The sequence below is a fragment of the Pteronotus mesoamericanus genome, unplaced genomic scaffold (genome assembly GCF_021234165.1).
Source record: "Pteronotus mesoamericanus isolate MK-2021 breed Mesoamerican mustached bat unplaced genomic scaffold, CSHL_Meso_final contig_55, whole genome shotgun sequence".
In the NCBI taxonomy this organism is placed as follows: Eukaryota; Metazoa; Chordata; class Mammalia; order Chiroptera; family Mormoopidae; genus Pteronotus; species Pteronotus mesoamericanus.
Genome location: NW_026555198.1, coordinates 3,457,721 through 3,479,784, shown reverse-complemented (window position 1 = coordinate 3,479,784; position 22,064 = coordinate 3,457,721). Strand labels below are relative to the sequence as shown.

At 37.5% G+C, this 22,064-nt stretch overlaps 1 protein-coding gene and 1 pseudogene across 1 annotated transcript in view; both read left to right on the top strand.

Annotated features, from left to right (window-relative positions):
• The first annotated feature begins 13,289 nt into the window (after positions 1-13,289).
• MCF2 (MCF.2 cell line derived transforming sequence) overlaps positions 13,290-22,064 on the top strand; it is a 71,556-nt gene continuing 62,781 nt past the window's right edge. Inside the window, exons 1-3 of the mRNA XM_054579528.1 lie at positions 13,290-13,314; positions 19,230-19,344; positions 21,609-21,699. Coding sequence (XP_054435503.1) covers positions 13,290-13,314; positions 19,230-19,344; positions 21,609-21,699 — 231 coding nt within the window. The remainder of the gene's footprint in view (positions 13,315-19,229; positions 19,345-21,608; positions 21,700-22,064) is intronic.
• LOC129075442 (60S ribosomal protein L12-like) lies at positions 20,082-20,658 on the top strand (annotated as a pseudogene).

The following is a 22,064-nucleotide window of genomic DNA, read 5'->3' as shown; positions in this document are numbered from 1 at the left end:
CCTGGAAATCAAGTTTTAAAATCAAGTCACATATATACCGTACATGTGTATGTATGCATATGTATTATATACATATTTCATATATTATATACAATTACATAGTATTATATACTGACTTCATTTTCAGTAAGTTGCTAATGACTCTCTTTGTAAAACTTCTAGGCGAAATAGAAAGGTAGTAAATGCTACTTCAACATTACTTTTGAATAACTTTGTGCCAGAGTTGTCTTGTAGTGGTTGAGCTGCCCTTTCCAGGACACTGTGGGTTCTCAGTTCATCAAGACTTCATTTGTGCTCTTGTGTCACTGATAGTTAAGTTGAAGCATTAGCTGTTCAATGTACAGCCTGATTTCAAGATAAACCATAGGAAGTTATTTTAAATATGTGGTGTGATTAGATATTCTTAGACTGTTTGATGACACTTAAAATTAATATTATGTGTATTTAAGTGATGTCTTTTGAGTTTGCAATTACAAGCTGGATCATGTGATTAAACACAGAGCAAAGTGCAGCATCTCTGTTTTTATTTGCCATTTTGCACTTGTCTGTTTACAAGAGGGTCAGTTTTGATTTCTTAGTTGACACAAGGACCATTAACAGATATGAGTTCTTCTGCATGCCTTGTAAACTAAAGCAAAATCGTTTTTAATTGGATTACCTTTGCAGATGCTGTGTATTTCCAAATTAGGTTTTCTGAACCCAAGAAGAGTCATGGAATAGGAGATCTGACATTTAGCCTTGTGTCTACATGGACATTGTGAGTTCTGACATTAGTGGGTCATCTTGTCTACTTTTAAAGCTTGTGCTTGAAGTAGCTGCTCTCCAGAGGCCTAATGTTATAATAAAACCTTAAAAAGTGGCTAATGTTAATATTTACCTGTTGCTAAGTTAATATGCTTAGGATTATCTAGTGGTGGCCATAGCTATAGTGGTTAGGGACTGCCATTTTGTCATTACACTCATGTTCAAACAGGTCTTTGCTCATTTGCACTGTGGGTACTGAGTGAGGATGATTTGGATGAATAAAGTGATGCCCCTTGGGTTTTCGCGCCTTTCCCCCAAATTTCTATTTTTAAGAAATAACCTGAAACATTCAAAATTGTGTGCCAAAGAGTTTTTTTTTAAACTATTCTTTCAAGGGACCCTAGGAAACTAATTTTCAAAGACATTTATTTTCACAACATATACTGTAGAGTTTTGAAGATGATGCCAATACATCTTTCTTGCATTTTTATTTTTCAATCACAGTATTATTTTGTATTGGTTTCAGGTGTACAGCATAGTGGTCAGACAATCATGTACCTTATGAAGTCTTCCCCATGATATTTCCAGGAGATGCTGGTACATCCTAAAAGCCCATTTACCATAATTCCAGAATTTTGCAAACACTTTGTCAATCTTTATGAACTTTCGATTTTAAAAGACACATGACCAAGTCACAAAAAAGTGATTTTGCACTAGAGAAGAGTAAGAAAAGGCTCCACGCTGCATGTTTTTCCTTTTCCTGCCTGTGTGAGCATCCTCATAATTGCGTATTGATTTAACATGTGATTTTAAAGATGTAAGAGTGAATTTTCAAAACCGACCATTTTAGTTACAATACTTAATATTTCCATATTTGTGCACCGTATGCATGCACATGAACACCAGTGTTTGCGAAAGTTACAGAAATGAATAATTCCCCATCGCCTGCAGCAGGCACAAGTATGTGTCTGCTCCATGAAGAGATGGTGGAGCTTGCTTCCTGATTGCCCCCGTTCTTGGAAGCACCTCAGAGTCTGTTGACTTTAATATAACATTAAGTCATGATCTGGAACTTATTGCTGAAAGTGAGTCCCAGGAGGTACTCAGCATAGGCTCGGCCATAAAACTGTTTTTTTCTTTTCTTTTTTAAATACATAATCTGTTTTTATCAGTTTAGTGCTGGATATCTTTTCCCTGTGTGCTCAAGGCATCTTGGTTCACACTCTCGTAACACATCCCACTGGACTGTAATTGTCTCCTGTTCCTATGAAGAACCCCATGAGATCTGGGCCAGTGGCCCCAGCACCACGCAGGGCCTGGCATAAGATGGGAGTGTAGCAGAGGATTGTTGAAAGAGGAAATACATGAATGAGTAGAGTGGTTGATAAAAGGCAAAGGCACTTAAAGTTGTGTTGAACCATGGGTTCTTGTTTTGCATTCCTGTTCTCTCCCTCCATTCTCCCATTCCTTCCTTACATTTTCCTTCTTCCCCTAGAATTCCACGTCATGCTACTTGGGGGTAAAATCATCCCACAGGTGAACAACTGAGGACAGTGAGATTTGCGAATGCGCTTCTCTGATTTGGAACCTATTTATTATGTGCTGTGTAAACAAGTGGTAAAATGATGTTGAACGCTTAGTGGGTACTCAGGCAACACTTCCCAATGTTTGATTTCACATTATACAGATCTTTAGTGCAACCTCGGAGTTCCTGTGATCTTTGTTGCCACATCTAACTGAATTTTCCACCACTTTAGACTGTGTAAAGCCACTGTATTTACTCTTCAACTCTGTCAGGGTAAAACTCTATCTCATGTGTTTCTTTTCCAGTTATCACTAAAACAATCTGTAAGGTGCTCCTTCAAAATGGGTGCTTCATGAAAAAAAAAAATCTGTAGTAAGAGCCAAGGCCAAAACCAAAACATATCTGTAATGATTATGTTGTTGCACATAAAATCCTTGCTAATGCTGACTTTTTAAATTGATGCTTAACTGGTAGGTATAAAAGATTATCTTACTGTCCTTGAAATTTGTAATTCACACATTACAAATGCAGTGGAGGGTTTCTTCTGATGCTTATTGGCCATTCCTATTTCTTTTGTGAAATGCCTGTTTGTGTTATTTTTTATTCCATTTTTCTATTCAGTGTTTTGTCTTTTAAAAAATTAACTTAGAGTCTTATATATATCCTTGATAGTATTTTTTGGTCAATTATATGTGTTGCAAATATCTGCACCCAGTTGGTCATCTGTCTTAGTTTTTGTGATGTCATTTGATGAAAGAAAAATTTAAACTTAACGCTTAAATTATCAGTCTTTTCCTTTATGCTTTGTGCTTCTTGTATCCTGATTAAAAATTTTTATCCTACCCACAGGTTATACAGATATTCTCTTGTATTCTCTCTGATCTGATTCCTAATGCTGTAGGCTTTGAATCTTCACCAGTGCATGACCATTAAAACCAAATTGTAAGTCACCTGGGAATTGGCAGATGCCCGGGAGCAACTTCTGTTCTTAGTTGGCTTACTTCTCAGGACATTTGCTCTAGTAGTGGTTTTGGCCTGTGTGGATTTCCTTGTCTTTTCTGCCAGCTCGGCCATGCATTAGAAAGGCTTTAATTTTATTTTTCCCACCATATTTTTGTGTTTTGTAGCAAGACGGGTTTTCAAGACTTTTAGTCCCCATTGTGACCAGTTAGGAAAAATCCTCCATGGTTTTCAAACTTGAAAGTTCAATTTTTATATTCAGATGTGATATCATTTAAGAGTTTTCCTTGTATACAAGACCTGAGATATGGATAAGGAAGCCTGGTCTTGTTCCTCTATTTGCAGATGAACTGAAAGGTGGGAGTGGTATTCTGGCCTTAAAGCAGTTGTAACTGGAAGGTGAGAATTAAAATATTTGCAGAAACAAAATGCTAACTAAGTCATTGTATGCCACTGCCTGAATGCTTACTTGTACACTAAACCCTTTAAATTATGGTATTATTATTTTTTCTTTTTTCTCTAACAATTGTCAACACTTATTGAGCATTTACTATATACTAGGCACTGTTCCAAGTCTTTGCATGTATTGACAATTTCAACATTACAGCAACCCCATGAAATAGGCATTATCATTTCCCCCATTCTACCGCTAAAGGAGACTGAGACACAGAGTTTCTGCAGCTTGCCCAATGTCATACCACTTGCCAATAGTAGAGCTGGAATTGGAATCCAGGCAATCGGTCTCTGGAGCATGTACTCAAAAATACCACGCCATATTACCCTATAAGAAATGCTTATGTGAAAAGAATCAGAATTTTATGTATATACATCACTCAAGATAGCATCCAAATATAACGACCATGTTAACTTGTTGGTACTGTGATGTCATTGTGGTTTATCTTTATGCACAACCTTCATCTTTTTTTCTTTAACGTATATTTTTAAAAGTTGAGCTCTCTTCTATTTGCGTTTCATGATTACATTCCTCTGAAAGGGTGCACTTTGGAAAAAAAAATACATTCTGTGTGCAGATGAACTTCTTTTGTTCCAAACAGCCATCCTTTATTTGTTTTTTAAATCAGTTTTATTGAGATATAATTCACCCACCATACAATTTTCCCATTTAAAGTGTCAAATCTGTTGTTTTTATTAGCACGTTCACAGAGTTGTACAACCATCACTGCCAACAGGTTAGGTGATTTCATTGAATCAGAAATGAAAGAAATCCTGCGCTTCTGCTGCCGCCTTCCCAGTCCCCCCATACCCATCCCTAACCAACCACTCATCTACTTTCTGTCTCTCTCTGTCTATTCTGGATATTTCATATAAACTAAATCATATAATTTGCTACTTCTTACACTTAGCAATATCCTTCAAGATCCATTCATGTTGTGGCATATATCAGACCTTCATTACTTTTTATTGACAAAAAATATTCCATTGTATGGAGATAATATGTTTTGTTTGTCCTTCAGTTGATGGGTATTTGTGTTGTTTCCACCTTTTGGTTGTTATGAGTAATAATATTAATATTCCTGTACATGTGTAGACATATGTTTTCATTTACTTTTGGATACATACCTAGAAGTAGAATTGCTGGGTCATATGGTAACTGTTTAACTTTTTGAATAATTGCACAGCTGTTTTGCACAGGGGCTAAACCATCTTACATTCCCATGAACAGTGTATGAGGGTTCTGATTTGTACACATACTTACTAACACTTGTCATTGTACATCTTTTTGATTATAGCCATGTCCATGGGTGTGAAGTGTGTATTTCATTGTGGTCTTAATGTGCACTTCATAATGACTAAATGATGTTGAACATCCTTGCATGTATTTATTGGCCATTTTTATATCTTCTTTGGAGAGTGTCTATTCAAATCCTTTGCTCATTTTTAATTGTTATTTGCCTTTTTATTATTGATTAGTAAGTGTTCTTTATGTGTTCAAGATGCATATTCCTGAGCAGATAATTTACAAATATAGTTTTCCTTTATGTGAATTATCTTTTCACTTTCTTGTCAGTGTCCTTTGAAACACAAAAGTTTAAACTTTGACAAAGTCAAATTGATTTTTTTCCTATTGCTTTGCTTTTGATGTCATATATATGAAGGTTTGCTTAATGCAACGTTACAAATATTTATTCCTGTATTTTATTTTAAGAATGGTATTGTTTTAGCTCTTACATTTCAATGTTTGATCCACTGTGAGTTAATTTTTGTATATGGTGTAAAGTAGGGGTTCAACTTCATTCTTTTGAATGTGGGTATCCTGTTTTCCCATTACCATTTGTTGAAAAGGTTATTCTTTCCTCATTGAATTGTCTTGTCCTTGTTAAAAAAAATCAATTGACTTTAGATATATGGGCTAATTTTTGGGCTCTCAATTCTATTCCATTGATCTTTATGTCTAGCATTCTGCCAGCACTACACTGTCTTGTTTATTATTGTAGCTCTGTGCAGTGAGTTTTGAAATTGGAAAGTATGAGTCCTCCAACTTTGTTCATTCTTTTTTAAGATTGTTCTGGTTAATCTGCCTCCCATGCATTTTCGTATGAATTTTAGGATCAACTTTTCAATTTCTGGAGGGAAAAAAGCCAACATGGGATTTTCATAAGGGTTGCTTTCAATCTGTATATCAATGAAGGGAGTAGTACTGCCATAATAATATTATGTCGAGTTCGTGAATGTGGGATGGCTTTCCATTTATTTAGATCATCTTTAATTTCTTCCAGTAATGTTTTGTAGTTTTCAGAGCATAGGTTTTGCATTTATACATTGCACAATAGAAATACAGTTTTTTGTATATTGTAGATCATTGTGTATTGATCTATAGTATACAAAAATCAATACTCTACCGTTGCTGAACTTGTTTGTGCTAACAGACTTTATTGTGCAAGTGTTCTTGCATGTGAATTTCTTAGTATTTTATATATACAAGATCGTATCATGTGAATTGTAAATACAGATAGTTTTACTTCTCTTTTTGTGGAACTGAGTTTGGGGCACCCTCAAGACCACCCCAGATTTTATGCCTTTTACTAGATGGACTCACAGGTCTCTGCCTATATTTGCACTCATAACTAGTATTTATTACAACAGACAGATGCAAAGCAAAATCTTAGAATAGAACTCAAGCCAAGTTTTATTTGGAGATTATAACACAAAAGGGGGGCTTTCTCTTTCCCTTTCCCTTCCCACAGGCTTTGTGTTGTATAGGTGCTTATAAACAACGGGAGCCATAGGGAACCTTCGGTGAATTGCCTGAGGCTGCACCAAAAATTGGTAGCTAATTGATTGTAGAATTCGCCCGTTTCTACATCCCAGCTTTTCTGTTGTAGGAGTTGCTTGCTTGGAAAATACCTTTGTGCTAAGTCAGTGATCCTGGATCAAAGGCATTCCAGAAGCCTGCTCTCCTCTGGAAGCCTGCAAAGTTCTCCACTTTTAGCTTCTAGTCTTGCTTTCAAGCTTTAGCTAGACTTGCCCATGCTCTAAACTCAAACCATATAAAGCCATATATAATCCCCTGTTCTTCTACCTACTCTTGTGCTGGTGCCTTGTATCTTTTACCTCGAAAGTCCTTTTCTGCTCCCCTGTCCATGCATTTGAATTCTAAGAAAATTTCAAGGCCCAGCTCAAATGGCACATCACCTATGAAACCTTCCTTTTCTCACTCTTTCAATTTAGATTTAATCATTTTCCTCCTCTCTATACACTATATTGTATATTTCTGATGTAGTACATACTATACTCTATATTATGGCCAGTTGTTTATGCCATAGCTTTTGTTAAATTTTTAAGCTTTCTCCCCTTTTTATTTGAACTTATGGGGTGACGCTGGTTAACAAAAGTATACAGGTTTCAGGTGCAAAATTCTACAACACATCATCTGTACACTGTACTGTGTGTTCACCACCCCAAGTCAAGTCTCCTTTAGTCCCCATTTATCGCCCCTGTACCCTCCTCCACCGTCCCTCTCAATCACTACACTGTGGTCCCTGTCCATGAGTTTAAATTTTTAAGCTTTTTAAAGTGAGGAACTATTCATATTCCAATGGGCCTCAGCACCTAGCAGAGAGGAGCAAATAGAAACCCAGTGGATGTTTGCTGAATTGAATTACAATGGATTGGAAGGAGGTCTGGTAGGTTGTTAACAGAGGGAGGATTTAGCAAGAATCTTGCTTTTCTTTTGTTAGTACAGAATTATGCGAGTCTTTCATACTGTACCTTTATTGCAGAACAAAGTACTGCATAGTTTGTTCTGCTATAGTCTAATGGGAATTCATTTTGTAATGGTTTCACAGTTACCCTGTTATTTGTTCCACCTTTTAAAGCACAACATGTGTCAAGACAGCACTTCAGTTTGTTGCATGTGCTAAATCATTACTGTTTACAGATGGGCTAGTGTATCTGACTTTCATTTTGAAAGGGGAAAATCATACTCATAGAATCCCATCTGCCTCGCAACAGGATTTAGACCCCAAAACAAAACGCAATTTCATCTGAGTCCTTCACATAAGCAATAGGGGACTTTCAAAGAGATGATTGCTAAAAGGAAGCACCATTGTTAAGAATTTCAGGCTGTAAAAATAATGGCTTTTCTTGCAAAAGATTGTGTAAAAACATTCTTGATATGGTTTGGGATGAGACTCTTGCTGGAAGAAAAGAGGAGGGTATGGAGCTATATGTAGTTAGTAAGTTGCAGTAGAGCTAATTGAGTGCAATTCCGCGTGCACTTTTGAGATTGCCTGTCTGATATTAGGGAACCAGATAGATGACACCATAAAAGTGGCTTCTAAAAATCTACTAGATTCTGCTTTGGGTGTGAACAGTGGTCTGGTGCTTGGCAATTGTTCAGTCTGAATTTCTTGAATGATTAAGTGCATGAATGGGAGCATATTTCCTCATCTGCAAGAAGAGGGTTTTTGTATCTACTTTGGAGGATTATTGTTAAGACCAGAGAAAATGCATACCAACTGCTTTATGCGGCATCTGGCAGATTGCTCATAAGTCATAACTCCTCAAATGACATCTATTGTTAATCATTTACTACACTCTCCCCTCTGTTTTCGTATTGGTGGTGGCAGAGGGTTGATTGCCATGGAGGAGCCTGTATCTTTCTGGTTGACATTTCCTTTGTTCTCCTTTCTATTTTAATTTGTGCTCCATTTTGCCTCTCGTTTTTAGGAAAACATGAGAGTAGAGGTGTTTGCTCTTTCATGCAGTTTATTTGCCATGGCTCTGTAGTGCCTGGACAAAATGCTATGTGTGTGCAGCATGGCTCAAGACTCATATTCTTTTGTATATGACGTGAGAGAGTGTCACTGTGAAATAAAGCTCAAGGGTTGGAATTACTGCTGTTATACACCATAATCTGGAGTAAAAATACTTTCTATAAAATGAGAATGCTTATAGATGCCAATTTACTTAACTTGCTAAACTATCATTTTCCCTGTAAGATTCATTAATAAACTCAGTGGAATTGAAATTCTTTGGAAGAGTAATACATACTCAAATCATGAAGGCATAGACTCTTGGAGAAGTAGGACATAAAAGATTATTCTAGCCCAGATACATACTTGATTGTTGTCTTTAGCTTCCTTTCCACAGAGCTGCTCAGCCTTTGTTTGAAATAACTATTAATGATAGTGAAAGTCTTCTCTACCTACCATGGCCATCATTTCATCTACATCTTCTAAAACAAAGTACTTCTTCACCTGAAGTCTCTGTAGCTCTGTTGCCATCCCCTTCTTTTCCTTCCCCTCCCTTCCCCACCTCCCCCCACCTCGCCTGTCTTCCCTCCCCTCCCCCCTTTCTCAAAACCAACCAGCCAACCAATGAAAAAATCAACCAACCAACCAACGAAAGGAGTACCTGATCAAATAGTTTTGGGAAACACTACATACAGGGCTCATACCCAAGGAGTTGAAACGCTTCTATGTGTATCTGCTGGGGAATATTTCAGTATGTCTAAGCCCCAGTATTTCACAAACTTATTTGATTGTGAACCTTTGCTTTTACCCAGAACATCTGTTCACAACTTAGAACAGTAGCTGGTGCTCAATAAATGGTTGTTTAAGAAAGTTAATGAATGTAAAATAAATCTCTCAAAATGATAAAGGGTATCCTGTGTCAAAGTGACAAGTGTTCTCCATCTCTGCAAGTGACATAACAAAAATTGAATGGGTATACCTTCCTCCTCTGTAAACCATCCTAAATATTTATTTCCACATCTTTTAGGATTTTAAAAATTCTTTTTATTTGAAATTGGAGTTTGTATCCTCATTTGCACAAGCTACCTTTTATGTTCTCAAAGAAATATTAGTGATGACTTCACAACAAAAGCTTGTCTCTTTGCTTCCTGATCAAATGTATGGAATGAAGGAATTGGCGAGCACTGCTCTTGTCTTTTGTTTCCAGTTTGTGCCTGATTGTGTTTGATTCTACGAGCACATGATGTTTCGGCAAGCTTCTTAAGTGAATGCTTATAGATGCCAATTTACTTAACCAAGTTGCTGCTGCAACTGGGTGTTTCTAAGGCTGTTTGTCAGATTACCTATTGAGTTAGTGCCTACCTTTTTTTTGGCTTCCCAACCAGCTCTTTTGGGGCTTAGCAACTAGTCATAAGTAAATAGAGTGCAAACTTTTCCTTTGTGAGTATTTGAGCTTTCCACCTGGGGCAGCCTGACAAGCCTCCTATCAAGTGTGAATCTGGCCAACAAGGAACATGCTGTCATGTGGACTTGATCCAGCATTGCTGATCTAGGCTTTTTATTTCTCATGCTCTGGAGTGAGAGTTTAAAGGGTCAGCAAGAGGAACATTATAAATCATATGTATTCTCACTTCTGTATTTTAGTCAGAAATCTTTGCAGAAATTCAAGAGAGTCGGATACAGAGCTGGGTGGAACTCAGTGTCCACTTTCTCCAAAGTCAGTACTCTGTCTCTTTTTTGTGGTTGCTCAGTGGTAACCCTGTATCTTCTGTTTCCTCTCCCATGCTATCACCTCTCTTCAGTTTGTCTCCATCCCAAAATGTTATCCTTTCTTAAAGTAATGTCATCTCCTCTCTTAATCATTATTTCATCCTTTTTCATTGATATGGAAATGTTATTCTGTTGGCACATTGCAGGAGACATTTTACAGTAGAAACATCAGTATATTTCTCTTATACCTATGGATTTTACCTGCTGTTGTATCTTACAGAATGTAACAGGCCTTAAAGGCATTTGCTGTATCACCCTCACTGCTGAAATAGGGGTAATGAGGTGCAGTGTAGGGAGTGACTTGCCCAGGATCACAGAGCAGCACCCTGACTGAGCCAGCAGTAGGCCCAGGTCCTCGTACTCCCAGTCCTTGGCCTTTTATGTGTGATACCTCTCTTATTACATAAGTGGGATAAGAAAATGTAGAGTAAGTAGACATAGTTTCTGTATCTATGCAAGAGCCTTAATGGTATGGGAGGAATCAAGTTACAGTTATTACTGATAGTACATTCAGATCTGCCATCTGACATAAAAGTCATCAATTTATGTTTGACTGGTCCAAGCAGGGGTGGAGTTTGAGTTTTATTATGTAGGAATATATTTTTAAAGTATTTTTAAAAGATTTTATTTATTTATTTTTAGAGAGGGGGATGGGAGGGAGAAAGAGAGGGACAGAAACGTTGATGTTTGAGAGATACATCCATTGGTTGCCTCTCCTACGCCCCCAACCAGAGACCTGGCCTGCAACCCTGGTATGTACCCTGACTGGGATTCAAATCAGCAACCTTTCAGTTCACAGGCCAGCACTCAGTCCACTGAGCAACACTAGCCAGGGCTATGTAGGAATAATTTAATGTCTGATGCTCCTAGTTAAATGGCAGGACACATTAGGAGTATTGCCACTTTTATGGGCTTTGAAAGGCAGAAAGAGTTCTAGTCCTCTTTGCATGATCCCCATTCTCACCCTTCTTCCATGTCTCCATGGCTAAAAACATCAATGTGTGATACACTTGCGGCTGTCAGAAACACATTCTTTTATCTGAGGAAACATGGAGCACTGGAAAAGTAACTGCACTAGGCAGACTGGTTGTGGAGACACAAAAATGTAAAAGTGCATAGGACATACCAGGAGCCTCATTTAAAATAAAAAAAGACATTTTTAGGAATTAATTTATATTTTCTGACAAATTTAAGATTTTTGACGGCATGGATCTTATGAAAATAAATCTGTAAATTAATTTCTTTATGTTTTAAGTCGGGGGAGGATGAGGGGTGGCTCATTCTGTAATAGATGCCCTATTCCAGTATCTAGTGTGAAGCCATTGAGAACTTGTTTTTGTCATCCCCTGGAGCAGGGTTGGTCCAGATAAACCACCTCCATGTGGTATTGGGTTGGCCAAAAAGTTCATTTATTTTTTTTTCCCTACAATGGCTCTACTAGTACTCAGTTGTCTTTAACTTCACTGGAAACAATGTTGTTAGATTGTACTGTGACAGCTGTCATATCAGCGTGCATTAACAAAAACTTATTAAAATTGGTGAATTTTTGTGAAGGCATGTTTTAATATTGAAGATGGAAGAAGATACACAGCACTTCTAGTGTATTATGCGTTATTATTTCAAGAAAGGTAAAAACAAAACTGAAATGCAAAAAAAGATTTCTGCAGTGTAAGCAGAAGGTCCCGTGACTGACCAAATGTGTCAAAAGTGGTTTGGGAAGTTTCTTGGTACTATTGACATTTTGGCCAAATAATTCTTTGCTGTGGGGCTGTCTTATGCATTGTAAGATGTTTAGCAGCACCCCTTGGCTCTAGCCAGTAAAAGCCAATAGTGAAAGATAGCCGACATACTCTAAATATCCACATCAATACAGTCAATGGCTAAAGCGAAGAATGTGTCTTTTATTTTAGGGGAAAAATTAAACAGACTTTTTGGCCCACCCAGTATGATTTGAGGAGCCCTAAGAAGGGTAATGTGTCATCAGTCAGACACCACCAGAAACTAGGTCTTTGTAGGCTTTTTGTGTCAGAGAGCAAGTGGAAATATGGCTTCTACAAGAGATGTGGAACCACAGGCATTAAAACCAACAGTCCAAAATAGCCTCGTTTGATGACCTGCTCTCTTTTAAAAAGCTATCCTTGCTCAGGGGCCAGAGGGAGGTAGTGGACTTTGATTTTTGGCCCCTGTAGAGTTCACTAAAATTGAACATTAGAAATCAGTACTTAAGATCAGGGACAACTGAAACATATTGAACAATGAGTGCATGGATGTTGTTCCACCTGTAATGATCAAAGGTGAGTTAATATGCTACTGTTTATAAAACACCCACTATTATGCCAGGTATTTTGCATTTAGTTGGCACAGTACCCTGTGAGGTAGATACTATTATGCATAGTTTACAAGTAAGGAATTGGAGGTTCAGACAGGCTAAGTAACTTATACTTTTGCACAGCCAGTAAGTAAATGCAAGAAACTAAGATTTGTATTCAGGTCTGCCTGACTCAAAAAGCCACATGCTTAACCACTATACTGGGCGTAGTCTCCGCCTCTTTTCCTGACTTACAGGATGGAATAATAATACCTTCCTTGGGGTTATTTTAAGGATACAATAAGATAAGAGATCTGAGACGCCCGCTGTGGTCTCTAATAGAGCTTTGCGGAATGAAAGGCATTATCAGAAGTAGAAGACAATCTGCTAGTGTCTCCATATGACTATTTACCCTTTAAATATATATCCAGATGTCCTGGAGTTTGGACCTTTAACCCCTGGCTTTCCGGTGAGCAAGAGTAGTTTATGTCCTGGGCATAGATTCTGAGAACTAGGACACTGGTCCTACTTACTCAGTGATATTTTCAGCAGTGAAATTTCCTTGCCAAGCAGCTGAGGAGTAAAGAAGAGACCCCCAGTGTGTCTGTGCACACAGATCTGTGGGACCCCTGGAGTTCTTTTCAGGACAATGTGCAATCACATGTATGGTTCTAGCTGTACTTTGACATGTATGTTGTTTCTCTCTCTTTCTCATTTGTCAGACTCCGAGCTGCAACTCCGTGTAAAGGACATCAGTCATTTCTTAATGCAAGACATCGCCTTTTTGTCTGGTAAGCAGACTTTGACATATATTTAGACTGGATAAATGTATGCATTGATTAGCAAAGTTAGTTTGGTCCTTATTAGTATATGTGTATATTTTTGAGAAACGTTATTTTAGTAAACATTTATACATTTTGCACATAGTTGCTAAAAAAATGGACATTTAGAGAATAATTGGAGGTTTTCAATGTGTTTAGATATGTGATTAAAACCAGTCTTACCATGCTTGTAAATTTGATTTTCAGACAAGCCTTTAGGAATCCCTGAGAGGGGAAGTAGAATACATCTCTTAGGTGCTGACTGGGTGAGAGGGTGGCAACTGAGGTGACTTCTTTGAGATTTTTTCCTCCACCATACTTTGATATTTAAGTGTTTATTAAAAATTCTGTCAAGTCATTTACCTAACCAAGCAGCTGTACTAAGTTGTTTTTCTTTATGATTTCATTTATACTATAAAAGAAGTTTACTTTTCTGAAATATATATCTGTATTTGTATATGTATATGCATTTGTATATTTTTTGTTTATTCCATTGTAATTGTCCCAATTTTTTTTTTCCATTTTGTGCCCCTCCCCCCAGCTCACCCCACTCTCCCACAGTCAATCCCCTCTCCGTTGTCCATGTCTGTGGGTAATTCACACATGTTCTTTGACTAGTCCTTTCCCCTTTCTTCCTCCATTCCCCCATCCCTCCTCTCTTCCTACAGCTGTCAGACTTCCATGTTCCCATGTCTCTGGTTCTATTTTTCTTCTTTGTTTATTTTGTTCATTAGATTCCTCTTATAGGTGAGGTCATATGGTAGTTGTCTTTTGCTGCCTGGCTTATTTCACTTAGCAGAATGCTCTCCAGTTCCATCCATCTTGTTGCAAAAGGTAGGAGTTCCGTCTTTCCTTCTGTTGCATAGTATTCCATTGTGTAAATGTACCATAGTTTTTTAGTATGCTCATCTACTGATGGGCACTTCAGCTGTTTCCAGTACTTGGCTATTGTAAATAGTACTGCTATATAATTTTAAAAAATTGCAGTAACAGAGACTTCCAAATAACAAACTAAGCAAACAAGCAGAATAGGAACAGAATAATATATATGGAGATCATTTGGAGGGTTATTAGTAGGGAGAGGGAAGGTAGAAATGGGGGGAAATATGCAAGGATTAGGAAGCATAAATTGGTAGTACAAAATAGACAGGGGGATGTTAAGAACAGTATAGGTAATGGGAAAGCCAAAGAACTTATATGCACGATCCATAGACATGAACTAAGGAGGGCGATTGTTGGAAGGAAGGGGGTACCAGGTAGAGGAGGGCAAAGTAGGGAAAATGGGACAGGTGTAATAACATAGTCAATAAAAAATATTTTCAAAAAATTGTCATAAAATACACATGACAAAGAATTTATCATCTTCACTGTTTTTTACTGTTGATGCTATTACAGATTTCCCCTATTTCCCCCCTTTGCCTCCCTCCACCCAGCCCCCAACCCCCCTCCCATAACCCCAGTCTTCACCAATTTGTTGTCTGTGTCCATAGGCTATGCATATATAGGTTTGTCCAGAAAAAGTCCAACCATTGTTAATATAATGAGAGCAGTTTGCATGACATCGGTGTAACCTGGCAGCCAAGGAGAGTGGACTGGAATGCACATGTGTGAACAATGATGACATCACTGTACTAGTCAGTGAGGATGGTAGGCACTGTTGCATGAGCATGTGTACTCTGTGGCTGTTGCATTCAAAATGACTGAGCAAGTATAGCAATGAACCTGCATCAGATTTTGCATGAAGTTTGCACATTCCTCCATGGAAACTATTTGAATGACTAAGAAGGCCACAGCTTTGGGCAACTGGTGATTGGCAGCTTCATGACTGCAACATGGCCACTCATGCATCATGTCTCATGCAGGGTTTTTTTTTTTTTTTTTTTTTTTTTTGGTGAAACATCAAATCACCCAGGTGACTTGGCGCCCCTACAGCCCAGATTTGGTGCCCTGTGACTTCTGGCTTTTTCCAAAAACTAAAGTCACCTTTGAAAGGGAAGAGATTTCAGACCATCAATGAGGTTCAGGAAAATATGACAGGGCAGCTGATGGCCACCGGGAGAACTGTGTGAGGTCCCAAGGTGCTAACTTTGAAGGGGACTGAGGTATCATTGTCTCATGTACAGTGTTTCTTGTATCTTATATCTTCTTCAGTAAATGTCTCTATTTTTCATAGGATGTGGCTGGATACTTTCTGGCTAGACCACCTATGTATATATGTTATTTGGCTAATCTCTTCCAGTCCCCCCACCCCCTCCCTCACTTTAAGTGTACACTTCAGTGGCATTAATTACATTCTCATTGTTGTGCAACCATTATCACCATCAGTCTTTAGAACTCTTCATCTTACAAAATTAAAACTCTTTATTCTTTAAAAAATAACTTCCCATTCTCTCCTTTCCCAGCCCAAGGCAACCTTTATTCTACTCTACTGTCTATGAATTTGATTACCCTAGGTATCTCATATCAGTGGAGTCATACAGTATTTGTCTTTCTGTGATTGGCTTATTTGACTGAGCATATGTCCTCCAGGTCCATCCATATTGTCTCATGTATCAGGACTTTCTTGCTTTTTAAGGCTGAATACTATTCCATGTTATGTATATACTACATTTTGTCCATTCTTCTGTTGATAGATTCTTGGGTTACATCTGCCTTTGGCTACTGTGAATAATGCTGCTCAAAAAAAGAATTACATATTTTTAGAGATAAAACTATGGTAAACCATCCATTTCATTTTTACTTAGTCAGATATCTAGGGAACTTTTGCTTAAAGACAAGCTAATTGCTTTCAGGTATTAGAGTAATTTGAACTATACTATGAAACATTATATATTATATTAAACAGATAAAAATTTACAAGTATGTGCATTGTTTGCATGGAAATGAATGCTTCTTTAAGTGTTCAGTTGTTTAATTATTCCTCCTGAAATGATACCTACGTGCTCAGTTTACTAAACAAGCATTTGCTTTATAGATGATCCTAATTGGGCACTTCAATCTAGCTTCTGCTTTAATGATTATAATTAGTGGTAATTGTGAATTAGTGGTGACTTAATGTGGTTTTATGTTTTATTTTGTAAGCGGTATAAATGTGTGACACACTGTCACAGTGGAGTTTGGGATATTTTACTGAAGCTCATCAGTGTTTTTCAAACTGTGCTGCAAATATAATGACCCTCAGGGCTTATTCTCCCACACAGACCCCTCTCCACAATTCCTTCCTTACTTGCTTTTTGTAGTTGTTTCAGAATGTTTCTGCATATGTTTTATTTTAAAGAAAGGTTTCCCGATGGGGTAAATAATTACAATCTCCAATTCACAGTTTAAACATCTCTTTTGTTCTCTTCTTACAAATTCACTACCTAGTACAGCACTTGTAGGTATACAGTTTATAGATTAGTCAATGACAACTTACCCTTATAATAACCTTGCTTCCTTTTCTTTGGTAGGTATAGTTTGCTAAGTGCTAGTTGGTTCTGTCTTTAACTAGAGTGCTTACCAGCTTACTTGGCAGGTCTATGTTATATTGTGTGTGTGTGTGTGTGTGTGTGTAAAAAATTTATACTACTAGTTCTATACTGTATCTTATCTAGAGAGACTCTTTGTTTAATCATGCACTAAATCTCTTGGTTCAGAGTTGTACAGTTTCACCTCTGAGTTCCTTTAAGATTCTTGTTTGGATGCCATAATTCTCCATGATTATATCTTCCTTAGAGATCCTGCTCTTTAAGTCTATTATACACTGAAGATTTATCATTATTTGATTTAATACTTTGGGGTAGTTTGAATCAAAAGATAATTTGGGAATGGGGACACTCCCTCAAGTTTCCCTTGGTTAGATGAATTTGGTATTTTTTTCAAGTGCACTGGAGAAGACTGTGTATCCTGCTTTTGTTGGAGGGATTGTTCTGTAAACATCAGTTAGGTCATATTGGTTGAGATTTGTAGTTCAAGTGTATTGGGTCCTTGTAAATTTCCTGTCTACTTGTATCAATTATTAATAGAGAGGTGATGAAATTTCTGAATAAAATTGTAGTTTCGTCTGTTTCTCCTTGGAGCTCTATTAGTTTTTGTTTCATGTATTTTGAAGCACTGTAATCAGGAACATAAGCATTTGAGATTATGTCCTCTTGATGGATTTATTGCTGCTTGATTATCAAACGATCTTCTTAATACCTAATAATATTCTTGACCCTAAAATCTATTTCATTGAAAATTAGACAGCTTCCTTTGAGTAATATTAGCATGGCATATCTTTTTCTATCCATTTGCTTTTTTGTGTGTGTGTTTTATTTTTTTTAATTTAATTTTAATTTATTTTTTCAAATACATTTGTCTCTGCCTACCCCCCACCACTTTCCCTTGCCCCCTCCCTCCTTCCCTCCCTCAGCTCTTCCCCTTTGGTTTTGTCCATGAGTCCTTGCTATATGTCCCTTGACTTTCCCCTTCCCTTCCTTGTCCCCACCCCCCCTTCCCTCTTGTCTCTGTTGATTTCTTTTCCTTTCAGTGTTGCTGGTCTTATTTTCCTTGCATCTTTGTATTGCAGCAGAAAGAAAAAAAGAACTACTAAACTTCGCGACAGCATGGATGGAACTGGAGAGCATTATGCTAAACGAAATAAGCCAGGGGGCGAAAGACAAATACCATATGATGTCACCTATAAGTGGAATCTATCCATTTGCTTTTAATGTGCTTGTGCCTTAATATTTAAAGTGTATTTCTTGTAGGCGGTACTACCTATAGCTGGGTCTTACTTTTTTTATCCAATTTGATAATCACTAAATTTTTATTGGATTGTCAAGATCATGTACATTTAATGTGATTATTCATATGGCTGGGTTTAAATCTATCATCTTACTGTTTGTTTTCTATTTGTCCCATTCGTTTTTTTTTTTTTTTTTGGTGGGGGGTTTCCCTCCATTTCTGCTTTCTTTTGGATGGAGTATTTATCATTCTACTCTATCTCCTTTGCCACTGTCATATTTTTATTGTACATTGAATTTTTTATCTTTATATCTCTATTCACTGAAATTTAGCTAAGTAAGAATTCCAATTAAACCTCTTTAGAAATTTCTATTAGTGAGCTAAATTCTAAGACCACCGTACAACTTTCCTCCTAAAATAATTTTTTAATTTCAGTTTGGCACTAAATATTTATTGAGCAACTATTCTGGACCCATGTGTTAGGCTGGATGTAGAGTGGAAATTTAAACATGTGTAAGTAAGGCTCATACCTGCACTTGGGTGGCTTTCGTTCTAAATGTTCCTCATGCTCCAGGCTGCAGAGGGGGTTATGGAGTGGGATGCACATTGAATTTTAACCCACAGATAATTTATGGTCAGTCTTTCTTTGCACTGGTAGGATTTCTATACCATTGTTGCTATTACTGCTTATGTTGTGTCTTCCACAAATCCATTAGAACATCACTTTTTTCCCTATAGTAGTATCCTGTATTCTTTCATGCTTACCATGACTGAAAGTGGTTGCCTATATCAAGGTTTCCACTTTGCTGTCAAACTGACAATTACTGGTTTTCAATTTAGGCTCATTGCATTGGTGTAGAAACAATTATTATTTCTGTTGTCCAATTTGAGATATCAACTATATTTTTGACTACACATGCCATGAAATTTTATTCTAACTATATGCACTCATTTTGCACTCTCTGTCTTGCACTCTCTCTGTCTATTTAGAAACCACTCTGTCACTTTTTAAAGTTAGGAACATGGTGTCATTTTGGTTTATGTGGAGATATTATCCTTGTTAAAATTACATTGGCCAAAAACTGTCTCCTAAGTGCTCTTCTCAAGTGTAAACATTCTCTTTTTATGCATTGTTGTGACACAGATTATTAATTTGCTTGATTTTTTAAATACCATTTTAGGTGGTCGGGGAAAGGACAACACTTGGATCATTACGTTTCCAGAAAATTGTAATTTCAAATGTATATCAGAAGAAGTGATAACAAAAGTATTGACTTATTTGACATCTATTGCAAGGTATAGCATTTGCTAACATTTTTTTCAGTTTGTTTTATGTCGGATACTCATATGAACGTAATAACAGGAAAATGGCTTTTTAGTGTGACTATTATTATTATTATTATTGTAAATGATCATAAGACTTATCTTCAGAGTAGATGAGAAATAGAAGGGGAAGCTGTCAGCTACCTAAATAGCTATAAAATGTATACCGAGGATCTATAAATACAAAATTGGGGGTCTACAAGTTTATCCCCATGAAGAACATAAATTGAAAATGATGGTCATACATAAAGCCTTTAATTTGTGTCAAAGGAAATCTTACTAGCTAAGAGTGAAGGTAGCTATTCTTCACTTCTTCCAAGGATAAAATAAGAAGAGTGAATGTTAAATAGACTCAAAAGTGGTAGGAATATGTTAGGAGGAACTTCTTGATATTGGAGAACACTTGAGACTTGGACTCTTTAAGAGGGAATATTTCAAATGCTTCCTCAAAGATTTTATTTAGGTCAAAGACAGTCTTTAAAGTAAATATTTTCTAGTTACTAATCCTGAAGACTAAGAGGACACAAATCTAGAATGATAAAATTGTGAAGAGCTTCATGAACAAAAGTTAAATCCCAGAAAACTACATTTACAGGGCCCCCCTTGAAGCTCAAAAGTGGTCTTTTTAGGGCAAACAGAAGTTCTAGCTTTCAGCTTTGGCTCAGAGGAAGCTTAGGTTCGGCTTTCTTTGGTTGTCTTGAAACCGGGTTCACCTGACACGAGCTGCCTCCACCATGCTACCAAAGTTCGACCCCGGGTAGATCGAAGTTGTATACCTGAGGTGCACTGGTGTCATTGGGGAAGTTGGTGCTACATCTACCCTTGCCCTGAGGGCTGGTCCCCTGGGCTTGTCTCCAGAAAAAGTTGGTGAGGACATCTCCAAAGCAACCGGTGATTGGAAGGGTCTGAGGATCACAGTGAACCAGACCATTCAGAGCAGACAGGCCCCGATTGAGGTAGTGCCTCCTGCCTTGCCCTGATCATCAAAGCTCTCAATGAACCATCATGAGACAGAAGCAAAAAACAAAACACAAAAAAATCAAACCCCAAAACAACAACAAAAACAACAACAACAACAAAACTTAAGCACAGTGGAAATTTCACTTTTGATGAGGTTGTCAACATTGCCCAACAGATGCAGTACTGATCTTTAGCTAGAGAACTCCCGGGAACCATTAAAGAGGTCCGGGGACTCCCCAGTCTGTGGGCTTCAGTGTTGATGGCTCCCACCCTCATGACTTCATAGATGACATCAGCACTGGGACAGTGGAATGCCCGGCCAGTTAAGAACCACGAAGGAGCCCTGGCTGGTGTGGTTCAGTGGATTGAGTGCCAGCCTGAGAACCAAAAGGTCACCAGTTTGATTCCCAGTCAGGGCACATGCCTGAGTGGCAGACCAGGTCCCCAATAGGGAGCACGTGAGAGGCAACCGATTGGCATCTCTCTCACACATTGATGTTTCTCTCCCTCTCCCTCCCTTTCCTTCTCTCTATGAAGTAAATAAATAAAATATTTTAAAAAAAGAACCACAAAGGAAAATATTTCAATTAAAGATCATTTGACAACCAAAAAAAAAAAAAAAAAGTTCTGTTATCCATGAAACTGCCTTCCCTAGAAAGGTATACTGGAGATTAAAACATATTTAATAATATTTTTATGAATGAGTGAATGAATGGTCATTGACTTGTGATGGATTGCCATGGCAAGTTAAATGTGATGTCATCAAAGACAGCTGTCTATAAGATTCACTCATACCAAAGTCTGCAGTATTCCAAATCCGTTTTAGTGACCTATCTCTGTTACACGAATCACTTGCCCATTTAAAAGATTGACATTAATGCTGAAAAGAAAATTTAAAAACTTTTTTATTGATTTTAGAACAAGAGAAAGAGAGAGGAAGGGAATGGGAGAGACATTGATTTGTTGTTCCATTTATGTATTCCTTTGTTGATTCTTGTATGTGCCCTGACTGGGGATTCAACCCACAATCTAGGTGTATTAGGCCGATGCTCTAACCAACTGAGTTACTTGACCAGGGCTCCTGAAAAAAATTTTAAATAGTGAGTAGCGAAATATGGAATAAATTTGGATTACCAAGGTAGCACTTTGTGACAGCTTCCAAATCCAAATCTGTCTTCAGTTGAGACATCAGATGTAAATGAAATAATCAGAAATAATGATATGTTTAGCAAATTCAGATTACTACTAAGAAATACACATTTCCTCTTATTTTGCAGGCAAAATGGATCTGACTCGCAGTTTACCATTATTCTTGATCGACGATTAGATACATGGTCTTCTGTCAAAATATCTCTCCAGAAAATCTCAGTAAGTAACAATGCATTTTTAAGTAGCTTCTTACTTTTGTTTTACATTATACTTTCTGTTTGTGGGGGTATAGATTATTTTGATAGTGATGGAGACAAAAAATTCCTGATGGAGATAATAAAATAGATGGGATGGTAAAGTGGGAAAGTAAGAAGAGTTGGTACTGGAGATTGAGCTGAACAACTCCACCCAAAATAAAACCTAATGTGAAAGAATGAGTAGTTAATGGTTCAAGTTATGAGTGAGAAGAGACTTATGCTTCCCTATGACTTTCAGAGCTAGGCAAGTTTTTATGGGAACTATTAAAAAAATGAAAATAGCCCTGGCTGGTGTGGCTCAGTGGATTGAGTGCCGGCCTGTGAACC